Source organism: Neodothiora populina (genome assembly GCF_041146345.1).
Source record: "Neodothiora populina strain CPC 39397 chromosome Unknown canker_contig_1, whole genome shotgun sequence".
Lineage (NCBI taxonomy): Eukaryota > Fungi > Ascomycota > Dothideomycetes > Dothideales > Dothioraceae > Neodothiora > Neodothiora populina.
Genome location: NW_027191419.1, coordinates 621,757 through 639,529, shown reverse-complemented (window position 1 = coordinate 639,529; position 17,773 = coordinate 621,757). Strand labels below are relative to the sequence as shown.

Below are 17,773 nucleotides of genomic sequence, written 5' to 3'. Positions count from 1 at the left end.
AGTCCATACTGCCAGCATTCACTGGGCCGCCCATGTCAGCCAGAGTATCGAAACCATTCGCATCTCAAGGTCACCGGAACTTGGTAGGCCTCACGCGCTCGACCTTGATCTTGCCATTGGCACCACCCCCGTTGAGTTGTCCGTCTCCGAAACTCCTCCTGTGATCGCCGTCGCTCTCGTCCGGTTCTTCTGAAAGCTCGCCGAGTCCGAAGCGGTCGCCGTTCGCCGACTCGAGGTCGTAGTTGTGCATCAATCCCTCGCGTGAGTTGTCGCCGCTCCGTCGACCGACGTATGCAAAGCTGCCGCTAGTGGACCTTCGATGTAGATCGCTGCTTCGTCGCGCTTGAATAGATCGTCTGGTCAATGATGCGGCTACACCGTCGGTAGGAATGCCATCCACATCGTAGTCTCTGTCTACTCCCCCACCCATATGACTCTGGCCGTCCGGATCTTCGCGAGACAAATTGAGCAGATAAACGCCGGTGAAGATGGTGAGAAAGCCGCAGAGCAGGGAAATGGTGTTGACCGCGTCGGTGGTGTTGAAGCCCTTGAAGAGAATAAAGGATGCGACGAGGGTGCAGGTGGTGAAGGTGACATAGTAAAGAGGATTTACACTGCGAAAAAGACGTCAGCTGGGATCGCAAGACAGCAGAATTGTCATGATGCGCACATGTTGGTATTGAACTGGCTGAGCGCCTTGTTGAAGTAGTTCATCTGCGTCAGGATGCAGACAACAGTGACGAGAATAAAGACATAAGTACTCGGGTGAGTGAATTGGTTGTTTCCAGCAAAGGTGAGCTTCGTGGCGACACCAACACCCTTGACGGCCATGATGGACACGGAACCGACAGTGCTGCAGATTGACAGATAGATCAAAGGGTTCTTGCGTCCATAGCGCGGAGCGACCCTGTATATCATGACGACAGCGAAGACGATGACCAGCAGACAATAGAACAAAAAGGCGGGCTGAATGGCGTAGTTGAGGATCTCGTCGATGGTCTGCACATCTTTGTCCGGAGGGGCGTGTAGGACAATGACCACGGCTCCGATCAGACACATTGCGCATCCCAGTTTGCCGAGGGTTCCCAACCGCTCGTCGAGAAAGTATGCGCCGAGTACAGCTCTGCAGAATAATGGTCAGCCAGATCAGAGAAACACGACTGCAGGGACCAAAACACTCACCCGATGAGGACACTCAACGCTCCCAGAGGCGTCACGAGAATCGCTGGCGCAAAGGCATATGCGGCGAAGTTTGCGATTTCGCCAATGACCATGGTGACTATTCCTCCCCACCACACCGGACTCTTGAGATATGAGTAGCCGTCGCCCTCGAAGCCATGTTGTTCGCTGGCCTGCATCAGGCCCTTTTTGGTTATGACGAAACTCGTGCCAATGGCGAGGGTCGAGGTGACGGCCAGCGCCAACCCGATGTATTTGTCTTCCACCATGGTTGTGGAAGCTCTTGAGCCCTCGGATCGCAAAGCACCTATACCAGTGCGACTCGGAGAGTGGACGTTATGTTATTGTTGTTGAGCTTCGCACGGCTTCCCTCGGACAGGCCCCGAGAGCAAAGTGTATTGAGTCAGGTGTAGCGAAAGCGAAAGCGAGTGTGGATGTCGAGATTGCAGCAGTAGCAGTACCTTGGTCTGCGGATGTCCAAATATAGCCGATACGGGCAAAAGTGACGGACGAAACGATCTCGGTAAAGGTAGAGAAGGAAGAATGACGAATGACGAATGACCAAAAGTGCGGAAAGCGGGTCAAGGCAACAGCGTAGAGCGGACTGGACTGGATTGGGATTCGTGACGGCTTTCTATAACATTCGTGTTGCGTTCGATTGCATCAAAAGGAAGGGGAAAAGAGAAGGAACGAAGTCCAAGAAGCAAATGAATACGTGACACCAAGTACAGCAGAAGAAGTAGCAGTAGTAAATATGGCAAGGGGCAACACCAGCAAAGAAAAGACCCTTGGACTTGGAAACACAACGGTCGGTAGGGATTCAATGAGAAGCTTATTGTGCTGGAAGACTTGAATGAGCCTCGCCTCTCGCACTCGCATAAGCCAACCTAACCAACCCTTTGCTTTTGCTCTCTGGAATGAAATGTCCAAGACGAATGTTCTTCTTTTTCGCTACCTCAGCCAAAGCAATCCCGACTTTTAGATTGTAGATACCGAATAAGTAAAGAATAGAGTGTAGGCAAGTTATCGTTGTTATTGTTGTCTCAAAGCAGCAGAAAGCTTGTGGATCATCAAAAACTCCATTCTTGTGAATTTGCTTGTACAGTGTAGCAATAGTACCGCACCTGTACTCGCTACTCATAATATTGCTTTTCTTTTTGGCAGTCGGTTCATATTCTGCGGATGGGTGGTTACCTGTCACTATCATGAGATATCATCTCGACAAGAAGACACCCTCGGCCATGAGACGAGCAACGCCTAGACGCGACAACGACGACGACGAAGACGACGGCTACTCTACTACGAATACGACTACGAAGCAGGCCGCCGGGCCATTATCGCCAGATCCGTCCCTTAGAAAGCTAAGGTATGATGATTGCCCTTACAGCGCCAGAGCCCCATCGGGAAGGAAAAGTCGACTGAGGTGCATCGGGTCCACATGTCTCCAGACACTATTCTATTCTTGATTGACTAAATGCTGCTCCTCTGCAACAACAACCCACAAAGCCCGCCAGCCAGCCAGCCCTCTTCTAAGCCCCCCTTCCCATTCTGCTATTCAGGGGTTGACCGATGTGGCGCTGCTGTCACTCGAGTGGCCGCCTTCCCGCCCCTTGGTCTCCCCTTCCTCCTTGCCCCTCTTGCACCAACTACTGACTATTAGAGCACCACACTACTATCGGTAGAATAGATAGATAGCACCATTGGACTAAAATGATATCCACTTCGACTTAAAGCAGTAAGGCAAAGGTGCGGACTTGCGCTTTGGGCCAGCCGGCCTCCCTACCCTTGTCGCCGAGCTTGGCTTGGTTTGGCTCGTCGACTGTCGACTGATTGTCGGACTAAGCTTGAACCCGCTTAGCGACTACAGCATCGATTCATTTTCCTTCGCGGTCGATCCTTTCTACATTGTTTATCCACTTTCCGCATTTGTCACTGTGTCGTACTATATTATGCTTCTGCCTAGGCTTCGGGGCCATGCGTGTGGTTTCCACGTGGACATGTGGATACTGTTTTCGAGAGGGTTGATGCTGGCGTCAATCTACCTCTGTCTCCGTACATGCTGCACTCACATACTGCAGACGTAGACTCTGTTGTTGGACAGTAAGTTACGAAATGAAAATAATGCCTACATCATATCCTGACGTCGTCGTCTTGGCCTTTCACTGTTATACCGCATTATGCAATTGGTCCTATGCAAGATCGAGTCTCCAATCCTGTTCATGTCCTCACGGCAGTCTCTTGCCGCCCCTGACCCAGTCTGACACAATGACTCGACTTGCCCTTAATTGCTTTGCCGTTGACCCCGGTATATCTGCTCCGCCTCGCTGACAGTGACTGACTCTTTGCTCCTGCACCATCCCTCGTGATCTCCAATCCAGCGATAGATCCTGCGATGTCCGCTTCGAGTGCAGTGGTAGGTCCGGATTGTGTCGCGGTGCTTCGAGTATCCCCGTGAACGATGACTGCGCCCTTGGTGACTACCGCATTGCTTTCTCCGCCAGGAAGGTAGATCGCACTCGCTCCCAGCGTTGCCTTCATATCCTCGAAGAGCACCTGCATCGAGCAGAGGTATGCCATGCCATTACTCTCCGCGAGCACGTGACCGCACAGTCCTGCCGTCCGGTTGTCCAGCACCCACGCACCCGAATCCCCACCTACCCCGAATCCTCCCATGACACTCCAGCATGCGCTAAATGTGCGACGACCGCGGATCTTGACGAAACTCATGTATGCATTGATCGTGCCGCGCGCAAGTCCGCTTGTCCGCCCAAAGCATTGCACGTCTAGACCGGCCAGCTCTTGCGAAGCTACAATGTTCATGGGATAGAGATCGTCCTTGGGTCCATATACTCCTTCTTGTCGACAAACAGGAGTCTTTAGGTCCGGTTGAACAGTGACTTTGTTGCATGCGTCTGTGCCTGAGCTGGCGTCACTGTAATATCGACGTCCTCCTTGAACCAAGTTGTAGTTTTGCAATCGAGGTGGGTCAAGTTCGATGAGTGCCCAGTCGATTTCGTGACGCATGCCTCCTCTAGTGACACGTCTTAGCCCGGAGGAAGCAAAGACAGATCCCAATCTGTATGACGCGAGGTGGTCTTCGTCCAACTCCTCGAGCGGGGCATCGTCGGCATGCAATTGCATATCCCACGCATCGCGAAATGCAGGCTGCGTGACTTGAATCGCTGGAGACATGTCAATGGTCACGCCTGCTTTATCGCCAGCTTCAGCTCGATGTGAGGCTCTGCCATGGCCGGCGGCGACGCCAGTCTCATCGTCCGAGATGTCGCTTTCGAAGTCAGAGGATACGTATCCGCCATCTTCATCGCTGTCTTCTTCGGAAGACTCCAGCGTGCTACTGATAGAACTACTCTCGTCCAAGTCGGTGTTGGTGTTGGTGGACGAAGACATGGCGGAGTTGTCACCGTCGTCGCCTTCTGGAGGGTCAAGCATGTGATGTACACTCATTCCATAAGGTTTCACTTGTCCCCCACGCTCCACCATTACAACCCCTCCGTACGACACAGGGTCCAGGTGACCATAACTAGGCAGATATGCCCCAATCGAAGCGCCGCACAAAGGTCGCTGCTGGAAATAGGGATTCAACGGTGCAGCGTCATCACTATGGACAGGCGAGTCAGCCGCCGGCTCGGGCAGATCTAATTGTTCAGGTATTGTTGCGGCGGGATAAAGCAGGGGAAGCGCCTGTGAAGTCTTCGCGCGGACGTGTGCACAAGGCAAATGTGTCATTTCTTGCATTCTCTCGGCATATGGTTCCGTTTGAAATATAAAAGAAGAAACACCCCGCGGGGCATAAAGAAAACATGGTTGGGTATAGAGCAGACCAAAGCAAAAACGCTAAAAGAACTCAGAACAAATACCTTTCACCATCATCGTTGTCTCCGCCTATGCTGTTCGTTCGACTCGCCAACTTGTCTCGTGCTCTGCTTCCCCTCGCAAGAGCGATGCGTCCCTTACGGACCTTCAAGTCGAACATGGATCTGTCGTAGTCAAACTTGCGTTTTAATGCTGCTTTGACTCTGGCTGTGCTCGCGCAAGTGACCAATATAGTAGGCTTCGCTGAACACAGATCATGTCCGAGGCCGACGAGATCGATACTTGAAGACTCGGACGAATCCTTCAAGGCTCGCTCAACGATACGGGATAAACGCATACCCAGGTTGGTATGCCAATCATCCAGGGCTGGCTGAGGCAGCTTGATGGGGAACACTTGGCATCTTCTTAGAGATTCGGAGCTGCGGCGAGCTTCTGTCGCGCTGAACCGTCGCTCTAAGTGAGGACCACCGTGCAGAATATCAGTAGAACGGTCAGACGCAGCAGGCCTGTTCCTTCTCTCCCTGATATGTCTGCAGCATTCCCTCCATCGACGTTGTACAAAAACGACCTTCTGTCGATATTCACGGAATGGTACAGGTGGCTTCTCGACTGTCGAACCTCTACTTGTGATACCCCGTGTCGCAGATGCGGTTCTATCCGCCACGTCAGGCTCATCTCTGATTGTCGAAGTTGATCTGGTCGAGAAGGCGGAGGACATGGCTGGGGTACTCAACGTGTTCGACGTCTTCGGTACGTGTTTCTGCATCTGACCCTGCAATGGTCGATTCGAGGTCAGATTGTGCCAGAGTGCCACCTGATCTTGCGGAGTCACCATGTCCGTCTCCGGCATGATCATCTCATCTTCATCGAGGTAACAACATCGCTTGAGACGCCTTATGATGTTCTCATATATGACATCCGGGTTGATCTTGTCGATTTCTGGATCATCTGAAAGGCGGAGACACGTCTGCACAGCGCGCATGTAAAGCGAGCCGCATTTAGCCGCCAGCCTCGGAACCCAGATTTTCTCAATCCGCAGCTTGAAGTCTTTGAGAGTATACTTGGCTTTGTACAAGTCATGTAAAGGCACCCACAATCCGATCTCGAGAAGCAATAGCGCCAGTCCGTACAAATCAAATTGTACGGCCTTTATGTAGCTCTGATCACCGTTGTGGTCAAGTGGATGTCGGGTGATGTTCATGGTAGGAGCGTCGTTAGTGCGTTCGACTCTTGTTCGGGAAAACATGTCAAAGGCAGAGAGCGTCGGCCGATGCAGCTCCCCCCTCCGGAGCTGCGAGCTTTGACCTTGTCGGAAGAAGACCACACTACCGCTATTGAGATTACCATGAGAATAGCCTTCTACGTGCAAGTCTCTCAGATTCTCTGCGACACGGAGTGCAACCTTGAATCGATCTTCCAGGAAGGGGGTAGCATTAGCAACGTCGGCTGGTTTGCCTCCCTTGTTGGCTGTCTGAACCAGATTCAGCAGGCTGACCGGAACTAACTGATCCACGCGGGAGCGATCGTGTATTGCGCCGAGAAAGTCATACACCAAGCCAATACGAGGCTGGCTGGGGTCTTCGAAGTAGCCAAGTAGAATCAGAGATTGCTGTTGCTTCGCTTGTATTGCAGCTAGAGCAGCGGCAAGGCCTTCGAGTCGTTGCAAAGGGGGTGGTACGCCAGTCGCGTGATAAAGAGAGTCATAATTGGCATACTCTACCAGAACATATGCTTCATGAGAAGAGCTTGGAAGAGCCGCTTGCACACTCTCTGGAGCCAATGGCTTGATCAGACGGCCGATCATGCGAGTCGCTGAGGGTACACCAAAGGTATCGTAGGGAGGTGGCGCCTCCGCAGGCAGTTCCAGAGCTTGAGGGTTTAGACTCGCTGGCAGTCCCGCATAAGGAGACAGATTTGGTCTTGCGAACGCTGGATTGACGAGGGTCAATTCGGAAGCTGCGAAGCTTGGTGATCGGAGGGGTTGCTTTCTGTGCGTGGTTCCGGAGACTATTGTTCCGGGAGCATATTCATCTTCGTACCTGTCGCTCGAGAAAGTCGGATGAGACCCGGCGGCGATTGCCCGTCTTGTGGTTGAAATTTCGTAGAGTATATCGATTGAGGAGCTGAGGTCTTTCAGAAGCTCGCCATACTTTGTCTCGTCACTCGCAGACAGTGTCGACTTTTCGGGAGTCGACCAAGCAGAGACCGATGACTTGATGTTTTCGGCCTGCTCGAGAACTTCTTGGATATTGCCCAGAACGCTGGTGACCGTCTCTGTCATACCAGCTTCAGCGACAGATGCATCGATGTCGCCACCGGAGCCCTTTTCTTGGTCCGTCCATTCGAGACCCCAAGTGACCAGGCGGTCTTTCTGAATTCTGAGTCTACGGTCAAGATGTGATAATGCCGGTATCGTTTCATGTTTGCCTGTACTATTGAGAGCTTTTTTCTTTGTTTCCGTGTAGAGCAAGGTCAGATCCCCTGCGAAGTGTGATATCGACTGCATGATTCGTAGTGTCGCTTCCACACCTGCTTGTTGTGGAGTAAACGTGGTTTCAGCTAGATCTCATGTCGTCTTCACGATTTCAACAGATCTAGAGTTGCACTTGCGACAATAGTTGTTCGCATAATTAGATAAGAACGATATATTTCTCGGCTCTGGGTGAAATGCAAAGAATTGGGGGCCAAATGCAGTTATTCGAACATCGAAAGTGGAAGCCTAGAGGTTCGCTGTAGCCTTGTGGGATTTAGAGTTCAAGGGTTCAGGCTGTTTTGGCCATCCCACCCCACGCAATCGATGATGTGCAAGCCTCGGTCTTGGCCGTATTCGGAGCTTTGCCAAGAATATCCACGAGACACATCGATACGGCCCACCTTGCCGCATGTGTACCTAGAATCTTGATAATTAATCACTGAGATAGAACGATTACTTCCACTCGGGCTGTCGCAGTACCAGCCGTGTTCATGTCTGTGTGGGCTTTCTGCGAGGATGCCTCATTTCCCCAAAGACACTGTTTCGGTGTCTTCAGACAGCAGACATGAGAGTGAAGAGGCGCGTACGGCGCGTCTACAAGTCAAGACAAGGCGACGGAAATATCTCGAGAAGCATGCCGAGTATTTCGACTCGGCAACTCTAGAGCTTGCAGGTCATTCTCACCAGCCATGATCTGCTTTGTAGGACTGACAGTAACATTTGCCAAAGACCCACTACTATATGACCGTATGGTCAGACGATTTCAAACCACGGCGGAGAGAGAGGCATACGGCAAGAAGCAAGGTTGGTCGGGCATAATGGAAGCAGATATCATGCGATCAGAAGCAAAAGTTGCCGCCCTGCAAAACCCGGACCCAAACAGTCCTTTAGTGTACAAGCGCGACGCAGCTGGGTCCATTATCGCTGTAGAGCAAGATGAAGAAGACCGGCCGAAAGACCGCCAGCAAGGCTTGGATAAGTGGCGATACGCCATGGAGCAGAGGTTCCTGAGAGGGCAGGATCATGACTTCGATTACGGCCAGGTCGACGGCAACGACGAGTATGATGATTGGGAGGAGGAAACTAGGCGAAGGCAAGATGACTATTTCGACCAAGAGGCGGCCGAATTTGTAGGTGAGGAAATCAGCCGTACAGGTGAGACTGGAATACAGGATTTTTAGAGCTGCTATACATAATCGCGGCTGAAAGAAGCGTGACTTCATACATGTCTGCGAGAAAGATCGCCCTGCGTGACTCTGAATGGTGTTGATAAATATTACATCCCTTGCTCTTGTATACATCGAAGGCAATCGTTGTATATGACAAGGCGGCGGCGCCTGAGTACGGGTATACGGCGCTGCGTCTCCCTCGACTCATGTTCGTTTGGTATGCATTGTTTCTAGCAGATCTGAATGTCCTGGAGGGCACTCTAGCCAGCAGCCTTGGTGTTGAGGATCAGAGCGACAATGAGCCTGAACGTATGAATTAGTGGGTGGGATTCTAGTGAGTTCTAGTGCTGTTGGAACAGATGCTCACCCGTAGAGACCGAGGACTTCACCGAAAATGAGGATGAGGACCATGCCGACAAAGATCCTGGACTGTTGCATGTACGAACGCACGCCCTGCAGACTGTAAGTGTTTATTTCAACAGTGTTGCGGTCGGAAAAAGCTCACCATGTCTCCAACAATACCGATAGCGTAGCCAGCAGCCAGGCCGGTCAAGCCTACTGACAAGCCGCAGGCGAGATGCATGAAACCTTCGAACAGGCTGTAGTGCTTGTCCGGAGGAGGACGAATGTTTCCGGCGATCAACACCGAAACGACAAGAGCGTAGACTGCAATGATACCGGCCATGACGACGGGGATAAGTGACTATGGGAGATTAGAGCGCCGGATGTGAGGATATTCGTCCAGTCTGGAACATGCCTTCATGATAAGATCCGGTCTGAATGTGCCCACACCGGAAATACCAATGCCTGATTTGGCAGTACCATATGCTGCACCTATGCCTTTGAGTGTGTCAGTCGTATTCGCAAGGTATAGACGGAGGAATCGGCCTTGCGAGTCTTACATCCAAATATCATCTACGAGGCGCAGACGTGTCAGCGTGAAGTCTCATGTGTATGCGGCCAAGTGGCGGTATAGATTCGTCGAAAGCGTACCGCGAAAGCTATGCCGGCCTGAGAAGCAGTTAGTATTATAAGTATAACCTCATATGGCTCTGACTGATGGTTACCATTCCGAAGAAAGGCGCGAACTTGGGTGTGTATTCCGAGTCGACAGCCATGTTGAAGCTCGCAGGAGGTGGCGCACTATGTGCAGTCGTATGCAGGGTCTGATATGAGGCGAGAAGATAGCGAAGACCTCAAGAAATCGATCAAGGGGGTGAATGGTGGTCCTGCGGCAAGGCGAAGGATGGATAATGCTCAATGCCTTGGTGAGCCAGTAAGGTATACAGCAGCAGCAGCAGCAGCAGCAGCAATAGCAGTAGCAGTAGCAGCAGTGACAGCCAAGAAGACCGACCGACCGACGTATGACCCCAAGACCTGGCTTTGGATTAACGCACGGACGCCTCAGGCAAGCTGGTACTTTAGTCCAAGTCCAAGTCCAAGTCCATGTCCATGTCCATGTCCATGTCGAAGTCGAAGCGGAAGCGGAAGTATTATTGAAGTGTCCAATAGCATCGAGGTTTCGAGGTATTTCCATGGTGAGAAGTAATGTAGCTGCTTTGGTCACAGGCACAGGCACAGGCACAGGCTGGACACAACGAATAACGAAGTTGTACTCTACGGTTCCTGGTATCATTGGGGACAGTAATATTTACAGTAATTCCTGTATCTAAGGTAGCAAAAGCAGAGTCGAGTTCTGAAATCTACAGTACAGATTACCTGCCGTACGTCAAGTACCTTACCTTCCTAGGGTCGTCGAAACGTGCGTTCTATCTAATAGCAATCATTGCCCTGTCTTGTCCCCTGTACTATCTCACTCTCACCGTGTTGGCTTGTTTTCGCTGTTGATCCGATGATCTTCACTTTCGTTATCAGCCAAAATTGGCAACACATAGACGCTGTTTCAACAGACTTGATCCTATTATCAACACCTTGATTGACTCGATTGATTGTATCCATTCCCCGCCGAGCCAGAGAGGCGACTCCTCATGTCTCATCACTGGTATTGATTTTCTCTGTTCGACAGCATCACGCATCCTATCTTTATGTGTACGGTCAGCTTGGCGGATTAAGGTACCATAATTGACGAAACCCTTTGAAGAAGCGGATATCGGAAACAGCCGGCCGCTTTGAGACAGGACACGGCGAGCGCTTGACGAACAAACGACGACGACAGCGACGGCGACGGCGACGACATCTACAACTGTTCTTGCTGATACTAACACAAGGGGAACGTGTCAAGCACTCAGGTTTCGGTCTCGTCCGAGTCCATTATTCCGCGACAGGAGAGGCCTCTCTTATTCAGTACACCTCCGCCTTCTCCCATTTCCTCTGCTCTCGTTTCCCCCCCTCCACCACCGCCATCATCATCATCATCATCTTCAACATTGCCATCTTCATCTCCATCGTCATCATCATCATCATCACCACCAACCGAGCTTTTCTTACACATCCGGTCTTTGGTATTCGATCGCTTGTCCTAGCCAGCTCGCGACTCTGGCTACAAGGTGCTAAGGCTTTAGCGAGCCTGTCGGATGTCCTCCCCATAGCGGGCTCCAGATAAAGTAGCGTCGACTGCAACTATTACATGGCGCAGTACAATGCACCTCAGGGCAACGGCTACGGGCGAGCACCTCCTAGTTCCAACCATGCTTACCCTCAAGCTCAAGCTCAAGCTCAACCCAACGCCCATGCTCGCCCTCGTGGACCTGATACTGCCTCATCGTACCAGCGTGATGCCGCCTACAACTCCATTTTCGGCGCACCTCCATCCACTGCTGGCAGGTCTCAGACCATGACTTCACAGGCCCCACCACACTTGACCGAGAGAGCGGCGACCATGTCGGGCCAGACAGCCGAGTACATGCAGAGGGCTCCTCCTCTGCGACAACCTGCCAATGGATATCCCTCGCCGAGATCCAACATGGGCCCTGCTGTCAACGGAGATTATCCTCCCAGAGGTCCCCAGTCATCGCATCCTCAACCTCAGCGCCAACCTCAGCCACAGTTTCTTCCACAACCTTTGAGACCCGACCGTCGACCATATGGTGCGCCCCAAAGGCTGGATCCACGCGCTCCCACCCCCGCTCAGCAATACCACCGCGCTTACACCCAGGGACCCGGTACTTCTCCTGGCGCCCCTCCTGCATTGAACTCTGACAGCTTTAGATCGCAGTCCATGGCGGCGACTTCCCGCCCATCCTTCTCTCCCGCCGCTGCTAGCTACGGCATGGCTCCTGCAAATGCTTTTCGCCAGCCGTCTTACATGAACCATCTGGCGCGAACAACTGCTCAAGGCCGCGTGGTGCCTGACAGACCATCCGACGAAAGAACAATGTCCATGTCATCCTACGCGCGAGACAACGATCACATGCAGACAATGAGCGGAAGAATCATACCGAACAGGAAGAGAACAGACTCCGGGGGCGATGGGCTGCAGTCGGATGCCCGACCGGGCGCCGCTCACCCTCAGGCACAACAGCCACCTCATCCATACCACGATGCGAAAACGCGGACCCCCAGTCAGAGCAGCGTTCAATCACGCACCATGTCCATGGCATCGACCGCGATGGCCTCTCCCGATTTCCACGAACACCAAGCTCAGTCGCCACGACCCTCGCCATCGATAGCACCGTCAAGTACGAGATCGAATAGCCAGATGACCGGTAGCACCATGGTCGCCCAGAAACGTCCGTCTCTAGTCTATGGTGCTCTGCTCTCTAAGGTCGCGCAAGCCTTCCGCGAGCGCATCGCCTTGAGTGACAGGGAGAAAGACAGTCTGGTCTACAAGAATGCGTTCACGGGTCACGACGCCGTCGAGCTGATTGCCTACATTATTCGAACCTCTGATCGAAATTTGGCGCTGCTGTTAGGCCGTTCCTTGGATGCTCAAAAGTTCTTTCACGAGGTTGCTTACGCCCATCGCCTCCGAGATTCGCCCACCGAGATGTACCAATTCAAGGAAGCTCTGGTCGACGAGCCTCCCGAAGTCAACGGCGTCTTCACATTACTTACCGAGTGTTACTCGCCCACTTGCACCAGAGATCACCTCTGTTACTCGATCGCATGTCCGCGACGTCTCGAGCAACAACAGCGCCTCAATCTGAAGCTGGGACCTGGCCTGAAGAGAGAGAGCTCACAATCAAGCTTAAAAGACGAGCCGGAGAACGAGCAGAGACTATGGATCAACACTGTCTCCGAAGAAATCGCCAAGAGCGTCGACGAGAAGGAGAAGAAGAGACAGGAGGTCATTGCCGAGCTTATGTATACCGAACGCGATTTCGTCAAAGATCTCGAGTACTTGCGGGACTTCTGGATCAAACCGCTACGAAACCCGAACATCTCACCAATTCCGGAGCATCGCCGCGAGAAATTCATCAGGACCGTATTTTCCAACTGTCAGGAAGTCCATTCTGTGAACGTCCGTTTGGCAAGCGCCCTTACGCGGAGACAGCAGCAGAACCCCATCGTGAGGAATATCGGAGATGTCTTCCTAGAATACGTCGGCCAATTCTCCCCGTTCATCAAATATGGTGCCAACCAACTTTTTGGTAAATTCGAGTTCGAAAAGGAGAAGTCTACCAACCCCGCCTTCGCTAAGTTTGTCGAAGAGACGGAGAGACTCAAAGAGTCCAGGAAGCTCGAATTGAACGGTTATCTAACCAAGCCAACGACTCGTCTCGCAAGATATCCCTTGCTGTTGGAGAATGTTGTCAAGCCCACTGCAGAGGGCAACCCCGATAAGCAGGACATTCCCAAGGCCATCGCCGTCATCAAAGAGATCCTGACCAGGGTCAACGAAGAATCTGGAAAAGCTGAGAATATTCAGCAACTTATGCAGCTCAACCAGTCACTCAAGTGGGGTACCATTCAGTTTGTGGACCTGAAGCTCACAGAAGAGAACCGCCAACTGGTCTTCAAGAGTACATTGAAAAAGGCACCGACGGCTGAAGTACCAGATGTGCAAGCATATCTGTTCGATCACGCAGTCTTACTGGTCAGGACAAAAACCGTGAACAAACGTGAGGAGCAGAGAGTATACCGAAAACCGATACCTTTAGAGTTGCTTGTAATCACCCAGATGGATGAAGTTCTGCCCAGACTGGGCATAACGAAACGCCCTTCGTCAAGCATGATACCCGGTACGAGAAACATTACCACTGCCAACACCAAAAAGGAGGACGGATACCCGTTGACATTCAAGCGACTTGGCAAGGGCGGCTATGAATTGACGCTATACTGTACATCCCCTATTCAACGAGAGAAGTGGATGGAGCACATCCACTCTCAGCAAGAGAAACTCCGAGAGCGCAGCAACATCTTCACGAAGACCAACATTAGTGAAGGTTTCTTCACGTCTGCAGTCAGAGTCAACTGCTGCGTGCCGATTGGTGAGTCCCTTACAAGCAATACCAACACGTCAATTTATGCTAATTGATTGTTTAGATGGCGCAAGAAAACTCGTCCTCGGTACAGACTTCGGAGTCTACGTCGCAGATCGCAAGCCTCGCGATGCGTCACACAAGCCCAAGCGCATGCTCGACTGCAAGATGGTTACTCAGATCGACGTGCTTGAGCAACACCAGATATTGCTGGTGCTGGCTGACAAGGTCATGTACTCATACCCACTCGACGCTCTGGACCCTGAGGAAAGCCAGGCTGCGCCCTCGAAGCGCGGACGAAAGATTTGTCATGCCAATTACTTCAATGCTGGAATGTGCAATGGACAGTTGCTGGTGTGCTGCGTCAAGTCGTCTTCTCTTTCCAGTACTGTCAAGGTGTATGAGCCTATGGATTCCATGACCAAGGGTAAGAAGAAGTCGGGCTTGGCGAAGATGCTTGCCGGTGGACAAGAGGTCTTGAGACCGTACAAGGTGAGAAGACCCGACTCTACGATCCGCACGGCAAGCCCACTCACGGAAAAACAGGAGTTTTACATCCCTATGGAGTCCAACAGCATACATTTCTTGCGTTCCAAGCTCTGTGTGGGAGGTGCCAAAGGTTTCGAGATTGTGTCACTCGAGACACTCGAGACGCAGTCATTGCTCGACCAGGCAGACACCTCGCTCGACTTTGTCGTGCGTCGCGAGAACGTCAAACCAATCTACATCGAGCGCACACCCTCCGAATTCTTGCTCTGCTACACCGACTTTTCGTTCTTCGTCAACAAGAACGGTTGGCGAGCGAGGAACGACTGGCGCATCAACTGGGAGGGCGCGCCGACCGCCTTTGCCACATGGGGCGACAAGTACATATTGGCATTCGAACAAGAGTTCATCGAAATCAGACTTACGGAAACTGGTGGCTTGGTCTGTATTCTCACAGCCAAGAACGTGCGCTTCTTGCACTCCAGTTCGAGAGAGGTGAGTTTGTTATTTGTCAGCAATGATCATGTGAGAGAACGATTTGCTGATGTGTCATCGCACAGATCCTGTACGCTTACGAGGACGAGATGGGAGAAGATGTCATTGCCAGTCTCGATTTCTGGGGGCGACCTCAGTCGCCACGGCAATGATTCTTTACTTCTCCATTTGTTCTTTCTAGTACTACTACCTTCGTCACTACAACAACCCATACCATGTCTCGCGTACAACCTTATACTCCTCATTTCTATTTCTTCTTGTTCCGCCTCTTCCTCTTCCTCCTCTTCTTCTTCTACATCTTTCACACACACAATCCCCCCATCATCTGTCTTTCTTCATTTTGCAGCTTGGTAGAAATGATAGAAACGGAAACACAAACAAACCTAACATTCCCAATCCTTTTTTCCCCTCCAAAGCTGAGGACAGACAAACTGAAGGTAGACCATGTTCATCATGTTACAAGTCCTCCAGCTGGACAGAAGTGAGACAACTCCTCACACCTAGCCGTGTATGCCATTTAGTGAAACCGTGTTCTTCACAGCGATTGTGAGCCGAAGAAGGAAAGACCAAGGCAGTATGGCGCAGCGGAGAGCAAAAATGCACAATCAGCTATAGTAGCCACATGCAGAGCAGAGATCCTCAAAGACGGGCAATGTTCGTCCGTGAGAGCATGGAGTATATGATTCCTATCTCGTTCACATAGTAAGTACATTAGATGAACTCATGCGTCCACCCTGACCACGAGTGCACGACAACGACGAGGCTGGATAGACAAACGCCCACCTATGGTAGCCGTTACCTTGCCAAATAATACCTTACCGTTCGAGGCAAGGGCAGCAGAATACACTGTTGTATCCTAGTAGTGATAGTATTAATAGCCAAGATAAAATAGGTAGAGTAACTCAGTGGACACTTCCCCTCTCCACCACGCCGTCAGAGACGTGTTGCATAGCGTATACTTCTCGTGCTTCCTGTACTCGAATGCTAGGGACAGGGTCTTTGGTGCCGTCGAGGAGGTTGTGAGGTGTGCGGTTGGCGGTTTGCGGTTAGTAGACTGCCTATAGGTAAGGATTGTCGCTCAAGTACCTGGCGTACATGACAAGCTTACACGACCTTCCACGGAGAGTTTAGTGCTGGGTCTGACCTTTTGCATGTAGTGAGTGTTGTATGTGAAGTCTACCGGTAGAAGAATACAGCTGTTCCGAAAGCGCAGACTTGCATGAGACAACTGCGATAGATTTGTGTTTATGCTGCTTCTTACTCTACGACTGTACCTTGCTTTGCTTTGCGTTTGGCGGGTTTACTGTCTCTCTTTCTTGCACACGAGGAAATGGTACCCCCTTGCTTTGGGAGAGGAAGGTTCTGTCTAGCTGCTGCAGCAGACTTTAAAAAGAGATAAGGCGTATGGACACAATGACGCTCTTCACGAATGCACCAAGCTTTGCTAAGCATGTATGCGAGAGACACTCCCAATCCACACTCGTCCCTTCATGCAGACGGAGTGTCTGGGCCCCCCTGGGTGCTTCCAAACCAAGTCGGACAGGGATACCGACAACTCTGTCGCCTCGCTTGCTCGTCCATCACCATCGATGTCGGGTCCCCATGATGCGGAGGAAATGTCGTCGTCGCTTTCACGTCCCGTCTTGGTGTATGCACGTAGACAGAGTAAGGAAAGTCAGGAAAGGGTGACAAGATAAGCTTGCAGATGAGGGGTCCTTCGGAGAATACAGAGGGGCGTGGTGGATAAGTGAACGACAAATAGACGGACAGCTGGATGTGCATGCATGCATGCATGAACAGGGATAGGTATGTATCGTGCATGCATGCGGTATTCGATGCGGGTAGAGAAACTCCCATCCCATTTATTCCACTAAGCAACCTTGCTTGGCTGATGGTGGGTATGGAAAATATTTACTGTACTCAAACGACATACTGCGTGCAGCCAGCAGGGATCGCTGGAATCAACGGAGACTGAGGGGGGATGAAGCGATTGATGGCGACGATCTTGTTCGCGGAACAGCGTACATATATAAGAAGCTAGGCATAATTGATGCAGCGTCACGATCGTGCCAAAGCGGCTGGACACATGGACAAGCGACTTAACTATTTCGGATTGATGATACTTATCCTTGTCTCGCACAATCAATCTGCCGTCAAGTCTTCAAGCTGGCGTGATGAGGAGAAAGTCTTCGCAATCTCATGAGCCGACTGTAACATGGTATGAGATGCCCATCGTCGTACAGGATGACTTTGCGTGCGCAAATTACAGTTTACACTCCTGCACATATGGATAAAACTCGGGAAAGTGGGCGTAGACTCGCGATAGAACAAGAGATACAGTAAATTGCGGGTAGGGAAGCATGTGAAACAGTCTTGACCGGCATCATGGTGCACGTTAAAGAGGCAAGGGATTGACAAAGGAGGCTTGGGAATTTGGAGAACTCCACGTTCTTGTTTCAGGCAAAGGCCAACCCAAGCCATGTTGGACGACGTCAGTCGAGCGAAGTCTCGGGTCTGTGGGCGATTATCCACTCAGGAAGCGGCGTCGCTCGAAGAGAGGCGAGGCGCGGAGGTCGTGGTGGACGCGTATGCTCGTTACAATGGACGATCAGGCCAAGAAATAAATATTATCAACCGAGGAGGAGGGAAGATGCACTGATGTTGCTCGACACAAAGTGGCAGTAGTCACGCCTTCGAGTCAGTATGCCGTGTGCCAATCCTCATTGCCAGGGAGATATTACGCCTGACTAGGGGAA

The 17,773-nt window shown here is 51.6% G+C and overlaps 5 protein-coding genes across 5 annotated transcripts; 2 read left to right on the top strand and 3 right to left on the bottom strand.

Moving 5' to 3' along the window:
• Positions 1–70: 70 nt before the first annotated feature.
• Positions 71–1,448, bottom strand: AAFC00_000180 (uncharacterized protein; the record flags this gene model as incomplete). The annotated part of the gene is made up of 3 exons (XM_069341080.1): positions 71–614; positions 671–1,123; positions 1,183–1,448. 3 exons carry the CDS (start codon positions 1,446–1,448, stop codon positions 71–73), a joined length of 1,263 nt encoding a protein of 420 aa, XP_069196387.1.
• A 1,948-nt stretch (positions 1,449–3,396) lies between these two features.
• On the bottom strand, positions 3,397–7,519 carry AAFC00_000179 (uncharacterized protein; the record flags this gene model as incomplete). The annotated part of the gene is made up of 2 exons (XM_069341071.1): positions 3,397–4,798; positions 5,058–7,519. 2 exons carry the CDS (start codon positions 7,517–7,519, stop codon positions 3,397–3,399), a joined length of 3,864 nt encoding a protein of 1,287 aa, XP_069196386.1.
• A 483-nt stretch (positions 7,520–8,002) lies between these two features.
• On the top strand, positions 8,003–8,667 carry AAFC00_000178 (uncharacterized protein; the record flags this gene model as incomplete). Its single annotated transcript, XM_069341059.1, has 2 exons — positions 8,003–8,159; positions 8,216–8,667. The coding sequence occupies 2 exons, from the start codon at positions 8,003–8,005 to the stop codon at positions 8,665–8,667; spliced, it is 609 nt and encodes a 202-aa protein (XP_069196385.1).
• A 248-nt stretch (positions 8,668–8,915) lies between these two features.
• Positions 8,916–9,340, bottom strand: AAFC00_000177 (uncharacterized protein; the record flags this gene model as incomplete). The annotated part of the gene is made up of 3 exons (XM_069348656.1): positions 8,916–8,958; positions 9,023–9,108; positions 9,161–9,340. The coding sequence occupies 3 exons, from the start codon at positions 9,338–9,340 to the stop codon at positions 8,916–8,918; spliced, it is 309 nt and encodes a 102-aa protein (XP_069196384.1).
• Positions 9,341–11,242: 1,902 nt separating this feature from the next.
• On the top strand, positions 11,243–15,169 carry AAFC00_000176 (uncharacterized protein; the record flags this gene model as incomplete). The annotated part of the gene is made up of 4 exons (XM_069341045.1): positions 11,243–14,045; positions 14,101–14,528; positions 14,583–15,017; positions 15,083–15,169. The coding sequence occupies 4 exons, from the start codon at positions 11,243–11,245 to the stop codon at positions 15,167–15,169; spliced, it is 3,753 nt and encodes a 1,250-aa protein (XP_069196383.1).
• Between the last annotated feature and the right edge of the window lie 2,604 nt (positions 15,170–17,773).